The sequence below is a fragment of the Brachypodium distachyon genome, chromosome 1 (assembly GCF_000005505.3).
Source record: "Brachypodium distachyon strain Bd21 chromosome 1, Brachypodium_distachyon_v3.0, whole genome shotgun sequence".
Lineage (NCBI taxonomy): Eukaryota > Viridiplantae > Streptophyta > Magnoliopsida > Poales > Poaceae > Brachypodium > Brachypodium distachyon.
In genome coordinates, this window is record NC_016131.3 from 54,880,323 (window position 1) to 54,903,844 (window position 23,522).

Here is a 23,522-nt window from a genome sequence, read left to right on the forward strand (position 1 = left end):
CTCAAAAAAATTATACTTGCTGTATTTTACAGAGTATTTCAAAAAGAAGTGTTTTATGTTTTTGAGAACAAGATCTCCATTTGTACGTGCTGTCAAACAAACAAAAGATCTCCATTTGTCTTTCAAAGTTGTATAGGTGATGTCTCCAGTTTATGAGAATGAAAACATGATTTATTTAGTTTTATCTTTTGGAGAATAAAAGCTCAATTTGTTCTACTCTTTCCGTCACGTATCAAGTGACTCAAATTTATCCAAATATGAATATATCTATGCTGAAAAAGCATCTAGATACATGTAATAAAAAGTCACTTAATTTGAAAAGATGGAGTAGTTCTCTTTTTTTTAAAGGAGGAAAAGTCCTCCTACTAGTCCTAGTAGTTCTAAGGAGGATGAAAACCTAGATTGTTTGAACTTCCTCGGTTTCAGATAGACCTAACCATGTGTTATTAGATAATAATGAGGTTGGAAAAATTAAGGTCCTAAAACAATCATTATTTGTGTTCTTAAGTTCTGTCAAACAGCGACAAAAAACATCACAATACTTCAAATTTTCCAAGTTCCAAACAGTAGTTATGCTTCTCCTACGAGCAGTCTGACCATTGTGACCTTTAGAATTACTCACTCCGATCTTAAATTGTTGTCGAAATATTACATGTATCTGGACAAATTTTGGCAAATTTGAATCAAGAATTTAGGATCATAGGGACTACACAGAGCATTCAAAGCTGCTGCTGTACAATCTCAAACCTGAGTTTCGGCCAAGATACCCACATCAACAGGGAATCAAGTAAAGAATCAACACCAACATACTGAAGTAAAGAACAGATTTTAGATCTGTACAAGGGGAAAACAAACGTTTACATGTCTATAGTCTATACCATGAACAAAGCCTATTGACCAACCTTCAGAGAGAACTTAACAGGTGCATGAAAAGGATTATCAAAGGAGACCCGAAAAATCACATGTATGTATATATAAACAGCAAAATAAAGTGACCCGGTTGGGGTGTAACTGATGCGAACTACATTCGCCTACTGAAAAATATCAAGCTTCATGATCTGATAGTCTCGATGTCAAACAACCTAAGTCCTGAAGCTTCAACGAGCCATAGATACAAAATTGGAGTCTGATTGCTTGGATATAGCTGTCGACATGTCGTCTCCCAATTGATCAGCATGCTGTCCAGGTAGAACGTGCAAGAGAATATCATTTAAGTTTGCAAACCATGAAGAAGGACAATAAGCACAAATTTTGTGTGGAATTAAACTACAGAATGACATAAGCACCGTGGAACTAGAACCAAGCCATATTACCGAGAGCTTGATTTGCTAATATATAACCCTGTCCTGTCCCACCAGATGATGTAATCTAGAACATTTTATTTTCTAACTGATGGCATTAGTTGGCAATACCTAATTACTAAAAAACTAACAATGAACCCTATTTAGTTGGCAATAACGCATTAGCCATGATGGCATTACCTAACGGCTCCAGTGTCTAAGCACCACAACACATTTAAATCATAGATTAAATAAGTTGCTAAGAACAAATGCATTCCCTCTGCTCTTCATGTATTACAGGCTTCTTGCCCATGTGAAGGATAAGTGAAAACTACAAAAGGAATTTTCTAGCCGCACTTTCTTGTTAGTCCTATTCTCCTAACCATTGGTTCATTGATAAAGAAATATGTCAAAACGCCATCAAACTAACTGGTACTTAAGCAGTGCCGAACTTAAACCAATGCAAACTCGGTCATTGAGTGCTCAGTATTGAGGCCCAGAGCATGATCAGTGAAATGGAAAAGATGCTGCCAAGTAAAATCACTGATGTGCACTGACATCCCCATGCAAGTGTATACTGCTCTAACCGAAAAGGGATCCTAAGTTTTCACAAACTTGCACACTGTTCACACATGGACATGTCAGCCATGCTATGATATTAACTGAAATCGGCAATAACAAATCAGATGCTGCTGTGAGGTGCTATGAACTATGAATAGTAAACACTACCGTTCACAAGTTCTGCTTAGCTTATGAAGACCAAGAACATGAACAAGCATGTGATCAAGAAATTCTCTTACCAAAACAGCTCTGTCACTCAGCCCAACGATATCTCCTTCAGTTCTTTCGAGAAACATAGCCATGCACAGCATCAAAATAATGTCCCACAAAGTTGACGTTAACAAAATATCTCCTTCCAAACCAGAACATGATTGGCTAGCCTAACAAATCAACTCCGAGAATCCAAAACATCTAGAATGCGGAATCATCATGTATACCCATAAACCTACCTGTCCAAGTCAATCAAAGAAGTCATCAGTCAAGCAAGCATGAAAATGCAACTGCCCAAAAGGTGGTCTAAAATAGAATTGAGTTGCTGAAACTTTATCATCATTTTAATAGGTAATAATTCTTCTACCGGACATCGCAAGAAAAGCAAGTTGAGTTGTTGAAACTTTATCTTCATTTCAAGTATCATTTTTCTCCATCCCACTTTTTTTAAAGTAAGTTTTTCAGAACAAGTTTGTCCTGATATTGCATCATAAAAAACATGGCCAATAGTTGTGACAATTTCGCTACCTCAACAAAAGCATGGTAATTACGGATACAAGGAAAGATGCACTTATAGTAATTAACCTACAAAACAAACATTGGAATACATTTCAAGTATCAACTACACACTGGGTTCCTTTTTAAAGAAAACAGAACCATTGAAATAAAACAAATATCCTGGGGAAACAGGCATAAAAAGGAAACCGTGAGGAAAAATTGATTGTCTCTAGAGAATACCTTCAGCATTTTGTAGCAGAAAAGGCTCATGCATTGGCAGGTTCTTTAGGTGTCAAGCCTTCCATGCTATTCTTATATACTCCATCCACCCCACAAGTTAGAGTAGGCTTAGCGGTAACTTCACCACAAATGTCACTTGATGTGTCAAGTGCTGAAACTGTTATTCCTGCTTCATTAGAGCTCTCAACTATGATTCTCCTTTCAATAGTTGCATCCTTCATTTCACTCTTATCACTTTCAGTACACTTTGTTTCATCCGAAGATCTCTCTGTGGATATGACAATATCAACTGCGGAATCACTGTGGTCTTCGGGGGTAGCAATAGCTTTAGTTATACTGCCAACAAATGTTTGATCTTTAGTTGTACAGGCATCTATTGACCTTGCATTTACTATAACTGTTTGAGCATCACCATCAGCAATGGCAGTATTTAACTCATGATTATCAGGCTTCTGACAAATACTGACTAAAGGAACTTCAGTATTAGCAGGAACTGCACAAGACTTTTTATCTTCTTGAGTATCAAAGTTGGAAGAGATGGAATTGAGATTAGATTCAGTTTTGTTGCTTATGGGAACAACCTGAACAGAATGTTCACTGGATGTGCAATTTTCACCTTTCCCAGGCTCGTTAGATGAGCATGGATCCACTATCATTGGAATAGCAGATGAATCTGCATAACTGTTAGATTTATCTTCAGGCTTCTGTTCAGCAACAATGTTATCAGCAATCAATGTCCCATCTGTTTCTGCATATTTCACTTCTGTATTGTCAGCTTCAACAACTCCTTCAACTTTACATGACGTAACATCATCTTTGGACAACGGAGATGACCTCTCCGGAGTTTTCTCTTCAGGGACAGGAGGTAGATTAGATACCAAGCCTTCATAAGCATAAGCATTATCTTGATCCATAGTTTCAAGATCATCACCCACAACAGATTCACAAGAAGCATGAACAGGTGTACGGGATCCACTTGCTTCACCAAACATTTGAGCATCCATCTTATCACATTCAACAGCGTTAACTGCATGAATAGAAAGCATTATTGAATGATAAATTACATATTTACGATACTTTTAACAACATAATTGGAGAAACTGTTCTCAGCGTAGTTTAGATTTTCACCTGCCGTAGCAATGGTTTGTTGATTTACTTGACCTGTCAGCAGCAAGCGCTTCTCTAGAAGACCGGTACCATGAATAATCAAGAGATTGACAGACTTGATTTTTTGTTTCTTCGTAGGTCCAACAGGCTTAAAACCAAAAACAGTAGACCATGTATTCTGCAATTCAGGTATGGCAGGTATTACTAGTCTTCGAACATTGAGAGAGCAAAGGGCCTACAAAAGAATCAATCCCAAAACATGTTAGTATGATGGGTAGAGATCAAAGATGTTGGCCCCTCAATTGGGTTAACAAATCATTCAGAAAATATACTGCAGTTTGTTTATGAAGTTACATGAAATATGGCAATACATCATTAGCCTACATGGAGCTGAATGGAGGAATATAACAAGGTAAAAGTATTTCTGGAGACGATGAAGCAAGAAATCTGAACTGATATTGCCCAAGTAGAAAATAGTGGAGAACAAACTACCACAAGCCAATATGCACATGTAATGTGGCTGTCTAACTAAGATCAGAAAATAAATGTAAAGCCAAATTACCGATTCAATTGCATCGAGTAGTCGGTGGCACATCCCTTGGTGCCTATACATGCCCCTTGTGCCTATGAATGGCATTTCTGCAAAGTCAGTTCCATGAATCCTGATTCATGCAGAAAAACAAATTAAGTATCAGTATCTTAGGACTGAGGTAACATTGATACATATAGAATGCAAGTGTGTAGGTTGCAAAATATTCATGATCATGAGCAGCAGTTGGTCTCAGCATTTACTGCTCATCCTAAACACAATATAGGAGATATATATACTGATATACATGTGTGTATCATGTGTTGTAGGAAACATTAAGTTGAATAATCATGATTGTTATGGAGCTTGGTCCACAACGGGGTAAATTGGGTAGGATAAGGTGTGAAGACCATGTGTAGGGAAGCCACCCTCTACTTTCCTACGACAGGGCTTGTCCCTGACAAGTCAGAAAAGAGGCTCTGTCACTTACTGGAACTATTGATTTGTTCATTGCTTGATCCAAAAGATTACATGCTAGTCCCTTATATATAGGATGGCCAACTTGATGCACGTTAGATCTCAATTCAAACTCAAGACCGAAAACCATATCTCTACCTTCCTAATTCAAATGGACTCATCCAAATTTAACTGGACTCTTTCTAATAGACCCAATAAGCAACAAGGATACATGCTACTTGATTTATTCATTTTCATAAACTTTCTATCTCCAACATCAGCCTTCCCGTATGTGCACCACAGAATAGTCAAACATGAGATCGGGAGACTGAGAGTGAGACCCATATGCTCACAAAAAAAAACTTATTAATCTAACTGAGAGTAACAGCATATGCATATAAAAGATTACCTGACAGTTGCTGCAGATATAACTTCATCTCCCCGCTCCAGAATAAAAGTGTAGAAACCACTAAAATTTAAACGACTGAAATCTGACCTGCCATAGCATATCACAAGATAAATGACAGCATTAGAAATGTCTGCTCCCCAAAATAAAAACTACTACTATACATCAAAACAATCTCCTTGACATGATTTGGACTTCGATTAACAGAGAATTTTAAGGAAATAACGTTCATATATTCTGAGTGTAGCCGAATTCCGTTGCAAGTGCAGCTAGTTCTTTTTTTTGTGGGAAGGTGCAACTAGTTCTGGACAATTATACATATAGCCAGGAAGCATACATTTCATTCATCCACATTCTTTCTCATGATGAAGCAAGGACAAAGATATACTTACCCGCAGTTATATACGACATTGTGAATTATATTAATCCCACTTCTCTCGTCGATACGTGGCAGAAAGCACTCATCCAAAACTGAGAAAGCAAGAGCCGTTTTTGAATTGCAATGTACCAATTGTGCTTTCTTTTTGGTGGATGTGGCCTCAGTGTCCGCAAAACAGCGAACCAGACTCCAGGAAAATCCAGCCTCCAGATCATTCTTTAACCCAAGAAGCCTTTTCAGTCGTTTATAAATCTGTATTGTTTCAAACAAAAGAATAGCCTCAGTTTCCACGCATTTCGACAGTCAGAATGAACATGATAAATGATAAACTAGATAATAACAAAAACAATACATCTTCGCCAAGGCAAGGCATCAACAAAGGGACATATATCATGCTATCAGTAAGAAAGACGACGATTTATGGATATTATACTGCAGTTGCAAACTTGCTCGAAATTTAGGGATGACAAGCTTTAAAAGAGCCTCTGAAGAATATGCTAAGACCAAAGCAACATCAACCAGATAATGATAACAACAACGAGAAAATATTTATAAGCTAGCCAGAAAAACATAACATGTCAAGAACAAACAGTAAAGCCATAAAACTTAAAATGGAGCACTTTAAACATTCAAACAATCCAGAATGTAGGTAACGGGGTGGCATGTGTTACCGTAACTACATAATCTGGATACAAGTTATGGGGATACAACCAGCAAGAAAAAAACATCATATAGCTGTAGATTACAAGCAGGTGAGTATTTTCACTCAATTAACAGGCATACATCCATCAGATTCACATGTATATCTTCTAGCAAAATAGTCAAAAACATCACTTCACAACAAATAGACGTAGGAAAAAAATCATCTAGCTCGATTAATAGCCACTCAATTCCAGCACGTCAAAGATTTACAGTTCGTTTGGATGTAGGTATTGGCGCAAAGAATTGGGACTTGGAATTGAGTTTTCTGAATTCTGTTGTTTGGATGTATTTGGAATTAGGGAATAGAATTGGCCAATACCGTGGTATTCAACCACTACTGGCTCTTCTCCAAATCAGAGCCCCAACCCTCCGAATTGGATGGAATTGCATCTTCCGTCTTCGCCACCTCACGAGTATCTGCTAATCCGCCGCCGGCCACTGTCACCGCCAACAGCGCGTGCCTCGCCGCCGGCCACCGTCGCCACCGCCCGAGACGACGACCCTCGCCACCGATGTCGTGAACGACAGCTCTCTGCCGTAGACAGCATGTGCCCCCTAGCCCACCATCGGAGATGAGGGACGACCCCTACTGCTCTTTATCTGTTGCCGTGGAAGCTGTTGGGGATGGCCGGAGGAGCGACAGGAGGAGAGGTAGGCAGGTAGGAATGAGGATGGGGGTGAGAGGAGGACCTACGGGAAGGAAGGTTGGTAGGTAGCAATGGGGATGGGGAGGAGATGTGACGTGAAGGGGATGGGGATGGGGAAGATGGATCAATTCAATACTGTGTACATCCAAACGTAAATCGGTTTTGCTTCCTCTTTTGATTCCAACCTACAATTCTATCTACAACCAAACAAAAGATTCGATATTGTAGTCCATTTCCAAAACTGGACTGATTTGGTATTGCCAACCAATTCAATTCCAGATGCCCAATATCTACATCCAAACGAAGCCTTAATGTATTATACTCCCAGCATACATAAGTAGCTCAAGAGTAGCCTTCTTTTTAGTTTCCACCAAACAGAATACAATAAGAAGGTACTTGAGACTATGGGCAGTTAAGAAATAAGAACAGGTGAATAAAAGTAATTGAAGCTTCTGTTTTCTTCCCTATACAAGCACACAAGAGGTACTCAAGATTTGGTTCAGCCAAATTATCGCAGCATTAAAAGCCAAAACACAGCAACAGAAAACTATGCAAGCTTAAACTTAATAACAATCGAGTCATGGAGTTGAATTGATTTGTTTAGACATCAACCTGGACAACGTAGCATAACTTTATGGGTTCCTCTAATAGAGAACAGGAAGGAATGGATACCTCACCCCCTATTTCTACAAGAAAAACTGCCAATAATTGAATCCTGTGAAAAGTAATGCTAAGGGCTAACCCTACGTAGCATAAGGATGCAGGGAGATGTTGCAAATGCTACGCAGAATAGAAGGGGAACAACCAAGTGATCAATTCAAACTGGTACAGGCAATTACCAAAAACAATATATACATAAATGAATTCTGTAGCATTTCATACCTTTGTACATCCTGGACTGCAAAAGCAATCAATAGAGGCACTAGGTGTGGTAGAAACAAATTCTCTCTCAATCCCTTGTGCACAAACCTGGTGATCTGCAAAAAAAATGATCTGTAAGACACTGACCAATACACAAGTTCTTTTGCTTTTGTCGGTGTGTGAGGGAAGGAGGGCATGTCATGTGCCTTACATTTTCTTGAACATTGCAAGCAAGAAAGCAACTCAGCAGGAGATGATGTCCTTTCTTCAGCAGATCCACAGAACTTACATATACAGTTACGGCAAAACCAATCTCCAGAAGGCATCTGCAGAGGCAGTTGGCACAAAAATAAATACCACCATAAAAAGCATGTCACAACAGACAAAAGACGTTCTGAGAAGTGCATATCATCCTACCAAACAGTCATCTAGTTCGAATAGCGACAGGCTCAAATAAGTGGAAGGCTATAAGTGCTTGTATTCTACCACGGTCAGCATTTTATCATACTATCCTACTCCAGGTGTTCAGATAATTGTTAATTCAGATATGTATTATCTATATTTCTTAGAAAGATAATACTGTATAAGAGTGCAACCACACATAATATGCTTGTATGCTCACCTCAATTCCCAAGCAAGCCACATGAAAAGTTGAAGTGCAGCGATCGCAGCAGAGCAAGTCACCTCCATCACCGCAAATACCACAAGTATCATCATCAGGATCATCAGCAGGATCAATCTTGTAAAATCCCTTCTTTTCATTTTGAGCTTGCTTATCCCATGCATTGAGTAAGCATTGAAACAACGAAAGCCCACCATCTTCTAGAAAGATGTTTGCATAGGGTTGCTGCTCTTTAGAACCAGCATGAAGTTCAAACTTTGCAACTGTGAGGATCTTGGAACAGCAGTCACAGCAAATACCTTCCCTAGTAACTCTACCCACTAATCTTGCCCTTGTTCCCTTCTTATTCATGTATTTGACCTTGGCATCTTTTGAAACAACCCCCAGATCTATCATCCATGATAAAACCGTCCTCTTCCATTTGTAAGGAATATAGTCATCCATGTCTTCCATACTCCGAGTACTACCGCGGACAAGAAGTGCGGATCTCCGATGCTTAATTTTTACCTTCTCTTTGTTGTTTTGGTATTTGTTTCTAGAACTTCTACCAGCAGAGGCATCTTTCATGTTTCTACTTCTGTTGTCCCCACACTTATTATCAGCAAAGTGTTCTTTCTTGCTCTTTCTTTTCCGCACATTCCTTTGTAGCATTGCTAGATCATCCTGTGAAATGGCATCAAAGGAAGCATCTGCAGCTCCACGATTATTAAGTTTAGATGATCGAGCTGTAGTCTTCTCATCATGTGAACTTTTGAACTGTTTTTGGAACACTGCATAAGCTTTCGTAATTGACCAATAGCCAGTTCCTTTTGGAGAAACATACACAGAATCGTCATAATCTTTACTTCTCCTAGGTCTTAGGTCAATTGTCCACCCATTATCTAAGAGAATGCCCTTTATCTGATCCCTGAGTTTCTGCTTCATTGCAATACGAGGTCCTCCTCTTGGCTTCTTCATGACACGCTTCGTGCGAGTAGGATCAGATGTGCCTTCTTGTAGATCAGTGACCATCGATTTTGCTTTCTTGGATAAATTCGCTGGTGAATCTTTATGCTCAAGTGATCTCTTTCTCTCATTTTTGTGTTCATCTTTCAGGCTCAGAGAAGGCTGGTGGTTGTCCTGTGAGGAGATCTTCAGTTGCGCCTTTGAATTTTGCTGTTTCATTGGCTGGCCTGAAGAAACACCCACCACACTTGGATCACTTCTCCTCAACATGATAGAGGAGACCAGCTTTCCTGCAACAGATTTCACGCCATTTGCATCCTGCTTTTGAGATTCGTCAAGAGCACTACTTTTCTCCTTATCTCGTCTATGGCCATCACTAGTTTCTCCATCCACCCTACTGTTTCTTGCCGGATTCTTGCCAGCACCAGTTTTTATATCCACCATACTGTTCTTAGTCGGCACACTGTCATCACCACTTTCCCTGTCCACCTTACCAGTCTTTGTCGAAATCTTGCCATCACTGGTTTCCCCATCCACCTTAATGTTCTTCTGAAGAAACTTTCCATCACTGTATTCTCTGACCATCTTATTGTTCTTGGGAAGAAGCTTTAAAACACCACTCTTTGTCACAATCTTGCCATCCCTGGTCTCCAACACCTTAGCGTTCTTTGGCGCGGTCTTGCTATCACCGGTTTCACCATCAACCTTAACTTTCTTCGACAGAATCTTGCCATCACCAGTTTCCCTGACCACCTTATTGTTCTTTGGCAGGATCTTCAAAAGGCCACTTTTCCCTTGCACCCTCATAATCTCCCGTTGGCCAGAGTCAACCAAGTTGCCCTTATCAGTCTTCACCGGCCCATGTTTCTCATGTCTCAGTGGTTCGACATGTCTTCTCTTGTCATCCAAACTCGAGAACCGCTCCTTGACCTTTGCCTTAATCTCCTCCCCACATAGCTGTCGGCAAGAGTCAACTGACGGCTTGCGTTTCTCATGTTTCAGTGGCTCTACATGTCTCCTTTTGTCATCCAAACTCAAGACCTGCTCCTTGACCTTTGAGACACTGCTTGCCTTCATCTCCACCTCCTCTACACCTTCAATCCGACCGGCCCTTATCTCCGGCTTCTCGAACCGCCATGCTGGAAACCCTCGGCGCAGCATTTTCCCACCAGTTACATTCTTTGATACACTTCCACCGTTTCCAACACCACCAGCTTGGACATCCTCAATTTTGCTCCTCTTGGAGCCAGGCTGTGAGCTACCCCCGTTCACAGCATCTCCCTTATTCTTCTCTGAATCATCTCCTTCAGCAGACTTCAGCCCGGAGAGCTTCTCAGAACTAATAGGCGCCACTTTGTGCCCAGACTGGTTGCCAAGGCCACTGGCTCCGGCACTACACCTGTCCAGCCCGTCTCCCTTATTCTTCTTCGTACAATCTCCTTCAGTAGACTTAAGCCCCGAAAGTATCTCAGAACTAACAGGCACCACTTCCTCTCCAGACTGATCAGCACTGCCTTGGCCGCTAGCTCCCTCACTACTACTCTGCAGCTCATCTCCCTTATTCTCCGAAACAACCCCTTCAGTAGAGTTAGCCCCGAGAAGCTTCTCAGAACTAACAGTAACAGGCACTGCCTCCTTCACTGATTGATCGCCCGCAGCGACGCCAGCATTGCCCGTGGCAGTGGCAGCGGCGTCAGGCTTCTGCCGCGTCGAGATGCAGTACTCGTCCGCTTCAGAGTCGCTGGATTCCAGCACCATCTGCCTCTTCCGTCCCTTCCTCGCCTCCGAGCCACCACCTTCCCCTTCCAAGTCCATCTAAAACCCTCCTCGACCCGATCCACAAGACCTCCCAAAACGGCTCAAACTTGTCGCTACAAAACCATCGCCCGGCGCAACGCCCCTGAATCAACAACTGACAGAGAACACACACAAAAAAAACAAAGTGCTGTTTCAGCACCGAAGCTATCCGCGACAAATCCCCATTCGAAACAACGGCAGAAAAACAAAACACCGAGTTCTCGCGCCGGCGCGTCCCCGGCCACGGGTGACCGGAGCCGTTTCGGATCGGAATTCGGCGTAATGGGGCCGAGCCGGGGCTTACCTGGATCGGGGGCTAGAGGCGGAGGCGGCGGATTGGGCGGCGGGGATTAGGGTTTCGGGGATCCCGAGGGAATTCGGAGGGGAGAAGACAACGAGGCTGTACGCCGCTGGATTGGCTGCTGGCTGCGTTGGTTCTCGCTCTCGCCGTCGGGAGGGAGTCCGAGGGTGGGTGTATGTGGGTTAATATGGGGTTCCGAGAGGGGGCGTCTGATAAGAACAATTTTGGGCCGTTGTTCTATCCCTTCCGTATAAGACCCTGTTGAGTTAAAGGATTTATGTACCGGTTTTGTTTTGCGAGTTTATCATCATGAACATGCTGTTGGTGGAAAAAAACACAGATGTACTGTTTCCTCCGTTCCATAATTTTTGTTTCAAATTTGACAAAAATTAATGTATCTATTCTTAAAATGTCTATATACATGTAATATTTCGACAAAAATTATGAAATGGAGGAGTACAAAATATACGATGTTGGCACCAGGGGCGGAGCTACATAGCCTCTCCCTGGTGCACAGGCACCACCAGGTTTCAGATTTTTTTTACTAGCTATTAGGACAAAAGTTTGCAATGTGCACCAGGTTAGATGAAGAAAAGTACACCATATCCTGAAAATTCATAGTGTAAGCAACCCAAAAAGACTACTGTGCACTGGGTCATTCTTTTCTCTAACTCTACCCCTGGTTGGCACAGTATGTGATCTGAAAAATTATAATTTAAATTTGATCCACATGTTAAGCAATAAAAAAGGAATTTTTGATTCAAATTGTTCCTCGTTGGATTTTTCTTTTTCAATTCTCGACATGTTAGTTGAGTTTGAATTGTGTATGTGTAAGTCATGAAGCATTTTTCAATAAAATTATATTTGATATGTCTAACACGGATGAGCTACTAACCAGCCTCGGTACACACTACTTTTGTCACTGCCCCTATTTTCCTTGTTTTATATATATTTGATCCTTGTATCCCCTTATTGCAACCCCCACCCGTCCCATCGATTGCGCAATTGTCGCCACCTCTACGCCTTCACTCCTGCTTGTCAAGGCATGCCAACATGACGTCGCTTTTGTAAGCATGATGCATACATAATCACCGTTGTCATTCTCTGCCGCCTTTGTTGACATCTTATCTGCTAAATCGATGTGGCCCGACTAGCTACTAACAATCTCCTTCATTGTTCAGCCGCACACACAACTTCGAGCCGATTGACATGGATCTCGAGGTCAAAAGTTCTATTGATTTCTTAAAAAAAAGAGAGTTGTTGTCAAGCACATATAAAAGCATCATAAGCACATACATGTAATTTGTGCATTTCTATTCACCTTTTCCACCATTTAGTGTATAGAGGATAAGTTGAAAAACCTTTTGTTAGTAAAACCCGTACACCATGACATGCAAGAGCATGCCATCTCGTTGGTAAAATTAGATACATAGAGGAATGTTGACAAAAAATTGTTCATATAAAAAAAATGTTGTCCGAGAAAAAATAACAATAGAGGGACTATAAAGAGTAATGGCACGAAAATTGTTTCTCGTGGAAAGCATTAACTTATAGACATTTTTGTTGTAAGGTTGAGCAGGATGCATGTGAAATGATGTAAAATAAGATTTGGAATCAAACTAAAATGGTACAAATTTAAAACACAATAAAGAGCCATTAAATAGATATAGCTGTGACATACGAATTGTGGCCAAGTATAGAGCTGGCAGCTATGTAAGTCCCTGATTTTTATATTCCGTGTCAAAATTGTGATGAAAAGTTTAGATATTCACGCGCTAGCTGTCACCGGCCCCCTTTAATTAATAATTAATTTGTACAAACTTTTCAGGAAACAAAACGAATCGGGCTCCGGGGATTCAAAGAGAAATATATATATATCATAAAAACATATTGTTTTGTTATGTATAATTCGTCTGATTTTTAATTAGCGATAAGTCGATTTCTAGACCATCGGCTTTATGATCTGGAATAAAAGAAGGAAAGAAGAGAGCAGTGATGATATCGAAATACTGATCACGGTTCTGGTACAGTCAACAGAGATTTAAACATTTTGCTTAGAAATCATCCTTTTGAAAATTAGCAACACACAAAAAGCATACAATTTTTTTTATCTATACATATCTAAAAATACGGACCGTTTCCTTCACCGTCGTCTATCAAACTTCCCATAAAATTTGTGGGCCCTCAGGATTGCATGTATATTAGGGCTATTTAGCCATCTGGCCCATTACTTACACCGAATTTATTTATATATATCCCATAAAATTTGTGGGCTCTCAGAATTGCATGTATATTAGGCCTACTAAGCCGGCTGACCCATTACCTACACAGAACCTATCTATATCTATATCTATACCAATGTAAAAAATACGGACCGTTCCACCTTTTTTCCTCCCTTTTTTTCGTCAAGCCCCCGAGACCCACCTCGTTCACCCGCACGCAAACCACTCCTTCGTCCGCTCCAGACGGTCGAGCTCCCTTCTCCTGGCACAGCCCAATAGGAGATCCTTCCTAATCCAACAAAAATACTTCCCCTGACTCAGCGGAGAAAACACAATTAAAAGCTCAAAGATATCTCTTCATACATTCGACCTTACTCACCTGCTTTGGTGATGCCCGTTATCTGCAAGTGCAACGGCAGATTGATCCTGCGATGCAGCATATGGTCCAGAATGCGGTGCCTCCTTCCATCTGAGAGTCGGTGGCTCTGGCATGCAGGCTCCATCTTGTCATACATCGTTTAATTCCAGAGAAAACAGGGGAACAACCTCGTTCTCTCAGCCCTCATCCCCGCCGTGATGATCTGAGCCACTTTGACTTAGTTCGCATCCCACCGGTTCCTTTCGGACTGAGCTCGTCTCTGACTAGGTTAGACCCTCACATAGTAACACTAAGATAGGCAGAGCTGAAGGCTCTTAGGAGTTCAAGTAGCTAACCGGGGAGCCATCCCCGGCAACCTGTAAACACCCTTAAATCAATGGAATCCAAGCACAAAAGCAGGATGTAGGGTATTACACCTCCGGGTGGTCCGAACCTAGGTAAACTCCCCAGTGTCACACTTCGTGTCTTCGCCACGTCGACGATCACTCGGGAGCCGCTACGACAACGCGCGCTAAGACGGTTCAGCCATGATTATGGGGGATGATTGAGGAGGGGAAAGGAAGAAAAGGGCCGTGGGATACGGTTCAGAGCACCTGGATGGGTCGGCCGAGGAGGCATCATCGAGGGCGGAGATTGCGGTGGCTGGCGCGTGTGTGTGCTGCTTTTGGCACGAGAAGAAAGACGGGCACGGGCGCTCGTCCGAGTATGGACTGGACGTTCTCGGGAAAGCTGACCCAAAAAGAAAAACGGATGTGGCTTAAGAGGAAAAAAAAGAAAAAAAAATCTAAAAGTGGCTTGTCTGCACCGTGGGAGCGCACGGTCAAGAAGGATAAAAATATGGAATCTCCGGCCTTACCCTCGCTCGGGGAGTCAGGCAGTACAACGCTGACATGACGATGACCCATTGGCATTGGACACGTGATTAAAAAAGAAAGAAAGATCCGGCTCCAAATGCAGTAAGATTGGATTCTGCCGCTGGGGCATCTTCTTCCTCGTCACATTCTATTATGGGTAATCGGAAAGCAACTGTCCACGGATTAATCAAGCTCCGAGGTATCTGATCGTCTTTGATTCTTTTTAATCGCGGAGGCGCTGGCGACGGACGACCACGTGCCAAGCTATACTACCATCTCGCAGTCAACGTCCTTTGGAATTAAAACCCACGAAAAAGCACGTCATTTCGAATATTGGACAAGATTTTAGCTGAATATATATACCTTGTGCTTTGCCACGCGTAAAAACCGTACTGTACACATTCTCGAGGTTTTTACGCGTACAGTACTGTACATATTGAACCGTACTGACCAATCAAAACCATATAAAGACTTAGGAAGACTTAATTGTTCGATAAAAAATCTTACACTTGCTGACAAAAATAAAAGCTTTACGATCACAGCAAAATTACCGCAGTAACCTCCTCTGGACAACTCCCCAATTAGCACCTAATGGCTGCCTCTACGACATGCATCAAATTCACTAGTGTCTGGTGGCGGTGTTGCGGGATATCTTCGCATCGACCATTGCTGTGTCGGGATTAGAGGTGCAACTTGATGATCCTCAGAGTACCCGTTGATACTGGTTAGTTCAAACAAATGAACTAAGTTTTTTAAAAATTATGTTATTTTAGCCATGGCCGGGATCCTCTTCTTTCCGGTTTGACCTCAACGATATTTCTCCTTTTTCAAGACTTTCCGAATCGCAGGCCCAGTCTCACATCCGGCCTTTTACCTTGGAAGAAATCAAGAACTGCGTGATGTCCATGAGCAACAATGCCAGCCCAGGCCCAGACAGTTTCGGCCCAAACTTTTTCAAAAAAGAAAAGAAAATTGGACTAAGGCCCGTTTTGACTTGCTTGGTTTTATGACAAGCTTCTTTTCTCGCTATGCAGACCTTCAAGGGAACTAAAATACGTTGAAAGAACAAACCTTTCTGTTTTGCTGGAAAAAAAAACAAGGGGCGTCTTCCCCGTGCTAGTTTAGACCGGTATCACTCCAAAATATGCCTTAGGATCACCTTAAAATTGCTGCATTTGAATGGCAATCCGACCGCAGCCCATTATTCCTTCTCCAATCTTATCCACCAATATTTGACTAGTTTCTCCAAGGCAGATCTATCTCGGAAAACTTTGTTTCTCGGCTTTCCACTCCACCATTTCCATTGATTTGCTCGGAGGGTGGAGAGGAAATTTGATTCCCACGGGAGAACTATTTCGGTCAGGGTAGCTTTTCATGCCATGGATACTACGCTATGGGCACTTTTCTATAGGGACTCTTCTAGAAATTGATAAGCATTGTCATGCTTTCTTTTGTTGTTGACTGTATATTATCACATAAGTAAGTGTTTTGGGGTTTATAAGTCAAAAGGCACAAGTTAAGCCTAACGAAACAAGGTCTTAGTCATCCATCAACTTGAATAAGCAGGAGCAATTTAGCCCAAGTGGCCATTCATAGGCATAATTGTGCCCCCATGGCACGACACGCTGCCAAAGCACACATGCAATATTTCCGTATAACCCCATATGTCTTTCAGAATTGCCAAGTATTGCTCTTGCTTACCAAGTTGATGGATGAATAATTCGGTTTTTACAAGTTTTTATTTAACTAAAACACTAATAGCTACTACTAAGTTCATGTATGTGTAATGTTATTGTCTCAACCTAATTCGATTTACTTTTCAACTACTATTTATAGCTGATCATGTGATTTCAAACATTACTTCAAAAATCCTAAGAGCAAAATTTCAGAAACCCACACGTTTTGTGTTTAGGGTTTCACTGAACCCTAGTTAACGCTAATTGTCTCAAAAAAACCATATTTTTTTTTAGACAAACTTTCTCAGAAAACCTAAATCTATTGGATTAGTGTGCTTGACAGCGAACCTGATATTCCAACGCAAAACAGAGTCTGGATCGATACGAAGTTTTTCAAGGCAAAATAAGTGCCGTGTACCAACGTTGAAGTGGACTTATTTTGGATCTTTTCCATGGCTTTTAAAAATTCAATTGCACAAAATTGGACCGGTTCCACCTAGAAAAAGGCGACTCCCACCCGAATAATCACAAGTCGGACTATGCATCTCTTCTTTGCGAAGAAATTATGCATCTCAAGAAGACAAGACAGATTAGCAATTCGACTCGACACGGTGAGTTGCGGTTGCTCTATCGTCACGCTTCGGTAAATCACCAGCCCATGCTCAGCGAAAGTGCAAAAACCACGAGTGAACGGAAGCGTCGGCAGCCGGCAGGCACCACCAATAGCGTGGGCTAGCGGGCGCTACCGGGTCTCGGGTGCGCTCTGCTCCTCCCGCCACGCCAGAGCACGGCAGAGATCCCCAGCTGTTCCCGCCACGGCTAACTCGCACCGCGTCCGAACCAACCCACAGTAACCGACACAGCTGGTCCACCTGGATACCGGCCTCACGCGTCAGCGGATCGCACCTCCCGCTCCCCGCGTAACCACGGGCCGCCCCGGCCTCTGCTCCCCGCGACCACTTTACAGTGCCGCAGCCCGCCACGCGTCGGCCTACCATTGGATGCTGCCTCCTCCTACCGACCCACCCCCTCTCTTTATCCCCACCTCTCGATCTCTCTCTCTCTCGCTTTCCCCTCCCCATTCCGTTCGAGAGGGTTTGCACGCATCGGAAGAGCAATCACGCACCTGCACGCACGCGCGAGGGGGATTTCGCGCTAGGGTTTCGGGGCGGCGCTGCGGGGGCCCTTCATGGCCTCGCCGGCGGCGGCGGCGGGGGATGGGGCGCTGACGGGGGAGGCGGTGAGCGCGGGGTTCGCGGAGCTGGAGCGGCAGCAGCAGCTGCTGGCCAGCTGCACGCGCCTGTACCAGCAGCTCTCGGACCACTTCGCGTCGCTGGAGCGCGGGCTGGCGGCGCGCTCCGACGCGATCCGCCACAAGCGGCGCGCCGTGGAGGCGCGCACGGGCCGCGCGCTCGACTCGCTCCGCCGGCGCGAGCTCTCCATCGACGGCTCCGTCTCCCGCGCGCTCGAGCAGCTCGACTCCCTCGCGGCCGCAGGAGGCTCTGGAGGCCAGGAGGGGTCGTCCGTCTCCGAGGACGCCGCGGGCCTCGCCGACGGCCTCAGGGCGCTCTGCGCCAGGATGGACTCCGCGGCCTTCTTCGGCTTCGTCGCCGCGCGCCGCAAGGAGGCCGACTCGCTGCGCTCCGAGATGCCGCCCGCGCTCAAGTGCTGCGTGGATCCGGCCAAGTTCGTCATGGACGCCGTCGCCGACGTCTTCCCCGTCGACAGGCGGGAGGCGAAGAACCCCGCCGACCTGGCCTGGGCCTGCGTGCTCATCCTGGAGGCGGCCGTGCCGGCGCTGGCCGACCCGGACCCGGAGATCGGGGCGGCACGGCCCTTGGTGCCGCGGGCCGCGCGTGAGCGCGCGCGGGGCATGGCGAGGGAGTGGAAGGAGGCGGTGGAGCTCAAGGGTGGGGTGGAGGGGGCCAAGCCCCCCGACGCGCACGCCTTCCTGCAGCTCGTCGTCACATTCGCCGTCGCGGAGAGGGCCGACCGCCTGCTGTACCGGAGGATCGTGGTCAGCTTCTCCTGGCGCCGACAGATGCCCCGCCTCGCTCTGGCCGTCGGACTCGACGAAGATATGCCTGGTATATATGCTTGCTTCTTCGCTATTCCTTGCTGATGCATTGTTGCTGCGTTTTACATTGTTATTGCTATTATTTTTGTTCTTTTAGTTGTTTTTGTATGCCAAGTGCTGAATTCTGAATTTGGGGATACAGAAGGTTGATTGAGAGACTTGACCAGATGATCAATTGACAAATTGTGTAGCTTAGATCTAGCATTGAACTGTCACTAGCAACCACTGGTTAGCATGGTTAACTGTAGATCAGAGTAGTAGCAACAGGTCCATTGCTCAAGGCTTAGAAATATATGTTCGATTGTGATAATTAGCGCAAAAGTACCAATTACTGTGTAAAGTTATGTCAGTACTATAATTAGGATGGAGTATGTTTTTGGAGTGTGAGCTCTTTTGCTGGGATGGGTGGTCACTGTCATCGCCATGTGCTAGAAAAGGTTGTCCAGTGTTTGTCATGTGGCTAAGGATACCTGTATCTTCGTCCTGATCGCCATCATTCTTAGTGGCGCTAGTCTTGGGTCCTTTGCTTTAGCCTTTAGATGTCGTCAGATTCCTGTGTCTACAGTTCTGTTAACTTGGAGTCAAAGGGAAATTCCGTCCTGCAGTACCGTTAATATCAAGTTACTGCATGTACTGTTCCAGTGGAAGGCATCTTACTGCTGTGTCAGGAAGTGCCTAACAGCTTTCTTTTCTTACACATATGACATTCTTCTCCATTGGCTTAAAAAAACATTCTGCTCCACTAGTTTGTCATGCTGCTGCAACATCTTAGTTTAATGCCTCTGCTCTGCTGCATCTTTGTTAGTTGTTACTTTGACCGCCAACTTCATAGTGCTCATTGTTTGGGTTTGCTTTCCTGGCCACCTTCACTCTACACTGGTGCTTCTGCATGGACAGTTCTCAATTACTTCGGTCAAGTTTAGAGTGTTTTCTTGATAACATGTATAAAGTCATTCTCTTGTTTGGACTTGACTAGTGACTACATTTCCCCCTTCTTTTTGCAGATATCATCGAGGAACTAATTGCTAAGAGGCAGCAGCTTGATGCAGTGAATTTTGCATATGAGGCTGGACTTCAGGAGAAGTTCCCCCCAGTTCCTCTTTTGAAATCCTATTTGGAGGACTCGAAGAAGACATCATGTACTGTTTCAGATAACTTGAGCACCAGCAGTGGCCAATCTGGGGTATGTCCTATAGCACTTCTGAACTATCACTTGAATCCACATAGAATCTAACATATTTGCCTTGCAGAGCAACACAAACAAGAAAGAGCAGTCAGCGTTGAGAGCTGTGATAAAGTGCATTGAGGACCGCAAACTGGAATCTGAGTTTCCACCAGAGGATCTTCAGAAGCAGCTTGAAGACCTGGAGAAGGCCAAGACCGAGAAGAAAAAGGCATCCTCAAGCGCCTCCAGCGGCGGTAGCAGCGAGCCTGCCAACAAGCGCATCCGGGCAAGCAATGGAGGCCCGATGCCTCCTGCTAAGGCAGGGCGTCTCGCTAACAACACTTCTGTGTCTTCGTTACCAGTGGCCGCCACATTTGTCCGCTCCCCATCTCACACATCATATGCCTCCCCATCTCAAACATCATATGCCTCCCCATCTCACACATCATATGCCTCCCCACCTCACACATCATATGCCACAGCCTCTCCCTACCCTTATGATAGGCCGGCCGCCCCTGGCCTCTACTGTAACCGGAGCCCTCCGGCGATCAGGGAGCCATATATCTACCGTGCTGAGGAGCTACCCAGTGTCAGCTTTGGAATGCCGTACCCCTCCCCTCCCATGACCTACCCTGCACCCTATGGCGGATACACCAATGGACTGCCAGCTTACAACAATGGAATGGCCCCTGCATTCCACCAGGCTTACTACCGGTAGGAGCAGTCAGGAAACGTCGCTGATGAATGACATGACAATAACCAATGATGCCGACGACTCAACACGCGTAATGGCCCTATTTTGTAGTGACTGACTACAACAGTAGGCTGGGTATCTCATCTCAATTCTCATATGTTCTTATCACTACTAAATGCTTTATTTTAGTTCTCTCATGTTAGACCACTACTCTGTAATACTAAGAAACCTGGATGTAAATTATGTATGCCCATCTGCGAGACTTACCACCGTCCTATTGTAATTCTGTTCGGGAACAAGGAGAAGACATTAAAAAAAGTACCATGTAATCCTTCAGCGCTCGATCGGCCATGGAATTATTTAAATCAATTCAGTTTTGAGCTTATGCAAAAAGTACCACGTAATCCTTCAGCGGTCGATCGGCCATGGAATTATGTAAATCAATTCAGTTTTGAGCTTATGCCTTACATTGCATGCACTTCTGATCTGTTCTGTTCTGGGTGGTTTTGGTACTTTTGAGACCCATCATTCGCCAACGGTGTTTGGTCTGCATATCTATTGTCTGTTAGCTATTGTGCAGCTGGAGTTGGTTTGGACGAGGAAGGTTGGGGTTCTCAATGGTGAGTGGGCAGTATGATGGTGCTCCTCATGTGTGATCATGATGGTGTGGGGCACTGTACTCATGTGGTCACATACATGGCAGAAGCATGTGAATGCACGAGTGCATTCTGTCTCCTCTGGCTGTCATGTTGTAACCTTATTCTTTTTTGCGTCAGTTTCTCGTTTTTGCTCCTAGTATCTGATTAGATGGCTTTTGCTGTTTTCTGTTTCTTTTCGATGAGACAGAAATGTGAGTTCTTTTTTCGGTTTGTAGCATTTTAGCACAGATTTTTCTGTTCTCAACAAAATAGGATTGTTGCTCGTAGGCATGGTGATACCTTTTTATCTCGCTATTTTATTTTTATTTTTTTGAAGAGCGAATAGATTTTCAACATATTCTATTCATTTGGATAGCAGCAGACAGCAGGGGATATATAGTTCTGGACGCACGGTTCCCTTCCCTGCATTGCTATCAATACCATGGAACATGCACCCCAGCTGCAAATCGACAAACTTTTTTAATAAGGAAATCATATGATGTTATACCAAAGTCCGGCAAGGTCCAGCTTACGAGATACAGAAACAGCAGCTAACCATAGTTGAAGTCGTACCCCAACCGAGCTATCTGATTACTCCCCAGTGCAAAACATAGAGCAAGTAGAAGTAGGTCATGCGCATTGCAATTCCTTGACTGGGACAGCAGCTCCACATACTGGACATTTTGGTCATGGTAAATCAAGATCCTAGACCCTTCAACGTTTCCAGAGTCCAGGCACTAGCTAGGAGGAAAACTAAAAGGCATCAATTTCCTCCCAGAGAAAGGGACATGGTATGTCTACCCGTCGGTTTTGCAACGCATCGGAGAGATTTCTGATGACTGCTATTGCTTCCACTGCCCAGAGGAAGTTTCGGCAAAAGGAAAAGGGAGTAATTTCCCGGACTTCCATTTCGTCCTAGGAAAAGAAAGGATGTTGCCACTATCTCGCCAATTTCACAAATACTTCTCCAGTTGCACTGGGGAATTTACAGGGGCGAGGATGCAAGGAAAATAGGGAAGGGGTTGAAGAAAAACATGAGAAATGCCAGCATCACATCACACAACACAGTACAAGAAACATGAAAAATGCCGAGCAATTCCCAGAAAAAGCCTGTGCTAATTACTCCGGCCACACATCAAATCGAGTAAAACAATTAGCAAGTTATGAACCCTAGTTCACGTTACTCTAACAATTACACAGAAAGAAACCAAAGAAAATGATTGCTTTGATTAACAGGTACCTTAGCATTCGGCATCAAGTTTGCATAATATGTACTCCCTCTGATCCTAAATTGTTGTCGTTATTTTAGTTCAAGTTTACAGCGACAAAAATTTATGAATGGAGGGAGTACATACTTGCACTAAAATGTATATTTCATAGTGCATATCCACCAGTGACTAAAAGGGAAACAGAAACTAGTTAACTTGCATGTAACAAATCATAAGTCATCAGATACCATCTCCTAGTCTGTAGTAACTGGCATCCTCAAATTTGAGAGGAAAAGAATCCAGGTATCATATTCTGCCTATAGTACCATCCCACTAGCAGTTAGCTAGTTTGACAAGCAAATGGAGCATCTTCTGAAAGCAAAAGATAAGATGAAAGGGACTAAACACATTAGAACAAAACTATAGAATAAAGTCAGACAACCAAAAACACGAGACTAGCAATTATTGCACTCTGTATGAAAAACAAGCAAGTTCCCACTGTTATATGTGCAGAAGCAGAACAGACTAGATATGACCTTTGAAGGGATTGGTGATTGATTGATAGACCTCACCAATCCAACATATTGGAAAACATATAGATAGATTGTGGCCTAGCTTAAGATACAGAGGAAGTGACGAGAAAACGAAAACTAGGTCGAATCAAACCATGACCTCTTAACCTCCAAATACAATGCAATCACTTCAATTGGTTCAGCTAGCATAATCAAATAATCTACAAACCTCTACCACAAGATCGAAGAATTGCTCAATAGCTCACAACAGTCTTTAAGAAGAAAAGTAGACACCACCAAATTTGGATAGTCGGCGCAAACTACAGTCAGTTCCACCCTTCGAGACGCTACCAATTTCTGGAACCATTGATTTACAAGAGAACATCAATAATTGAGGAACTGTTTCTCCATACCTCATCAACACATCTCATCAAGCAGATCCTCGATCTCTTATCGAACCAGATCGACAGGCCCAGATATATTGATCTCGCATTAAACCTACCTAATCAGACTACTAGAGTACACCATATGCTAGGATGCTACTTCATGCTTGATC

General features: G+C 43.6%; 2 protein-coding genes across 2 annotated transcripts; one reads left to right on the top strand and one right to left on the bottom strand.

Annotated features, from left to right (window-relative positions):
* Window positions 1–785: 785 nt before the first annotated feature.
* LOC100845556 lies at window positions 786–11,751 on the bottom strand. Its single transcript, XM_010230006.3, has 11 exons — window positions 11,545–11,751; window positions 8,499–11,355; window positions 8,088–8,202; window positions 7,898–7,992; window positions 5,680–5,918; window positions 5,291–5,377; window positions 4,459–4,558; window positions 3,918–4,131; window positions 2,790–3,816; window positions 2,081–2,290; window positions 786–1,178 (listed from the first exon to the last, which is right to left on the bottom strand). Exons 2-9 carry the CDS (start codon window positions 11,256–11,258, stop codon window positions 2,816–2,818), a joined length of 4,611 nt encoding a protein of 1,536 aa, XP_010228308.1. The 5' UTR covers window positions 11,259–11,355; window positions 11,545–11,751; the 3' UTR covers window positions 786–1,178; window positions 2,081–2,290; window positions 2,790–2,815.
* Window positions 11,752–17,730: 5,979 nt separating this feature from the next.
* Window positions 17,731–21,001, top strand: LOC100845864 (FRIGIDA-like protein 4a). Its single transcript, XM_010230007.3, has 3 exons — window positions 17,731–18,759; window positions 19,754–19,932; window positions 20,000–21,001. Exons 1-3 carry the CDS (start codon window positions 17,862–17,864, stop codon window positions 20,630–20,632), a joined length of 1,710 nt encoding a protein of 569 aa, XP_010228309.1. The 5' UTR covers window positions 17,731–17,861; the 3' UTR covers window positions 20,633–21,001.
* The last annotated feature ends 2,521 nt before the right edge of the window (window positions 21,002–23,522 follow it).

Bases quoted from the DNA above. Each gene is read 5' to 3' on its own strand.
- LOC100845556 (XM_010230006.3), bottom strand. From the start codon at position 11,258: ATGGACTTGGAAGGGGAAGGTGGTGGCTCGGAGGCGAGGAAGGGACGG. The intron at 8,203-8,498 runs GTGAGCATACAA...CTGCCTCTGCAG, and splicing joins TGGCTTGCTTGGGAATTGAG to ATGCCTTCTGGAGATTGGTT. The intron at 4,132-4,458 runs GTAATTTGGCTT...ATTCTTTTGTAG, and splicing joins TACTCGATGCAATTGAATCG to GCCCTTTGCTCTCTCAATGT.
- LOC100845864 (XM_010230007.3), top strand. From the start codon at position 17,862: ATGGCCTCGCCGGCGGCGGCGGCGGGGGATGGGGCGCTGACGGGGGAG. The intron at 18,760-19,753 runs GTATATATGCTT...TTCTTTTTGCAG, and splicing joins ACTCGACGAAGATATGCCTG to ATATCATCGAGGAACTAATT. The intron at 19,933-19,999 runs GTATGTCCTATA...TTTGCCTTGCAG, and splicing joins CCAGCAGTGGCCAATCTGGG to AGCAACACAAACAAGAAAGA.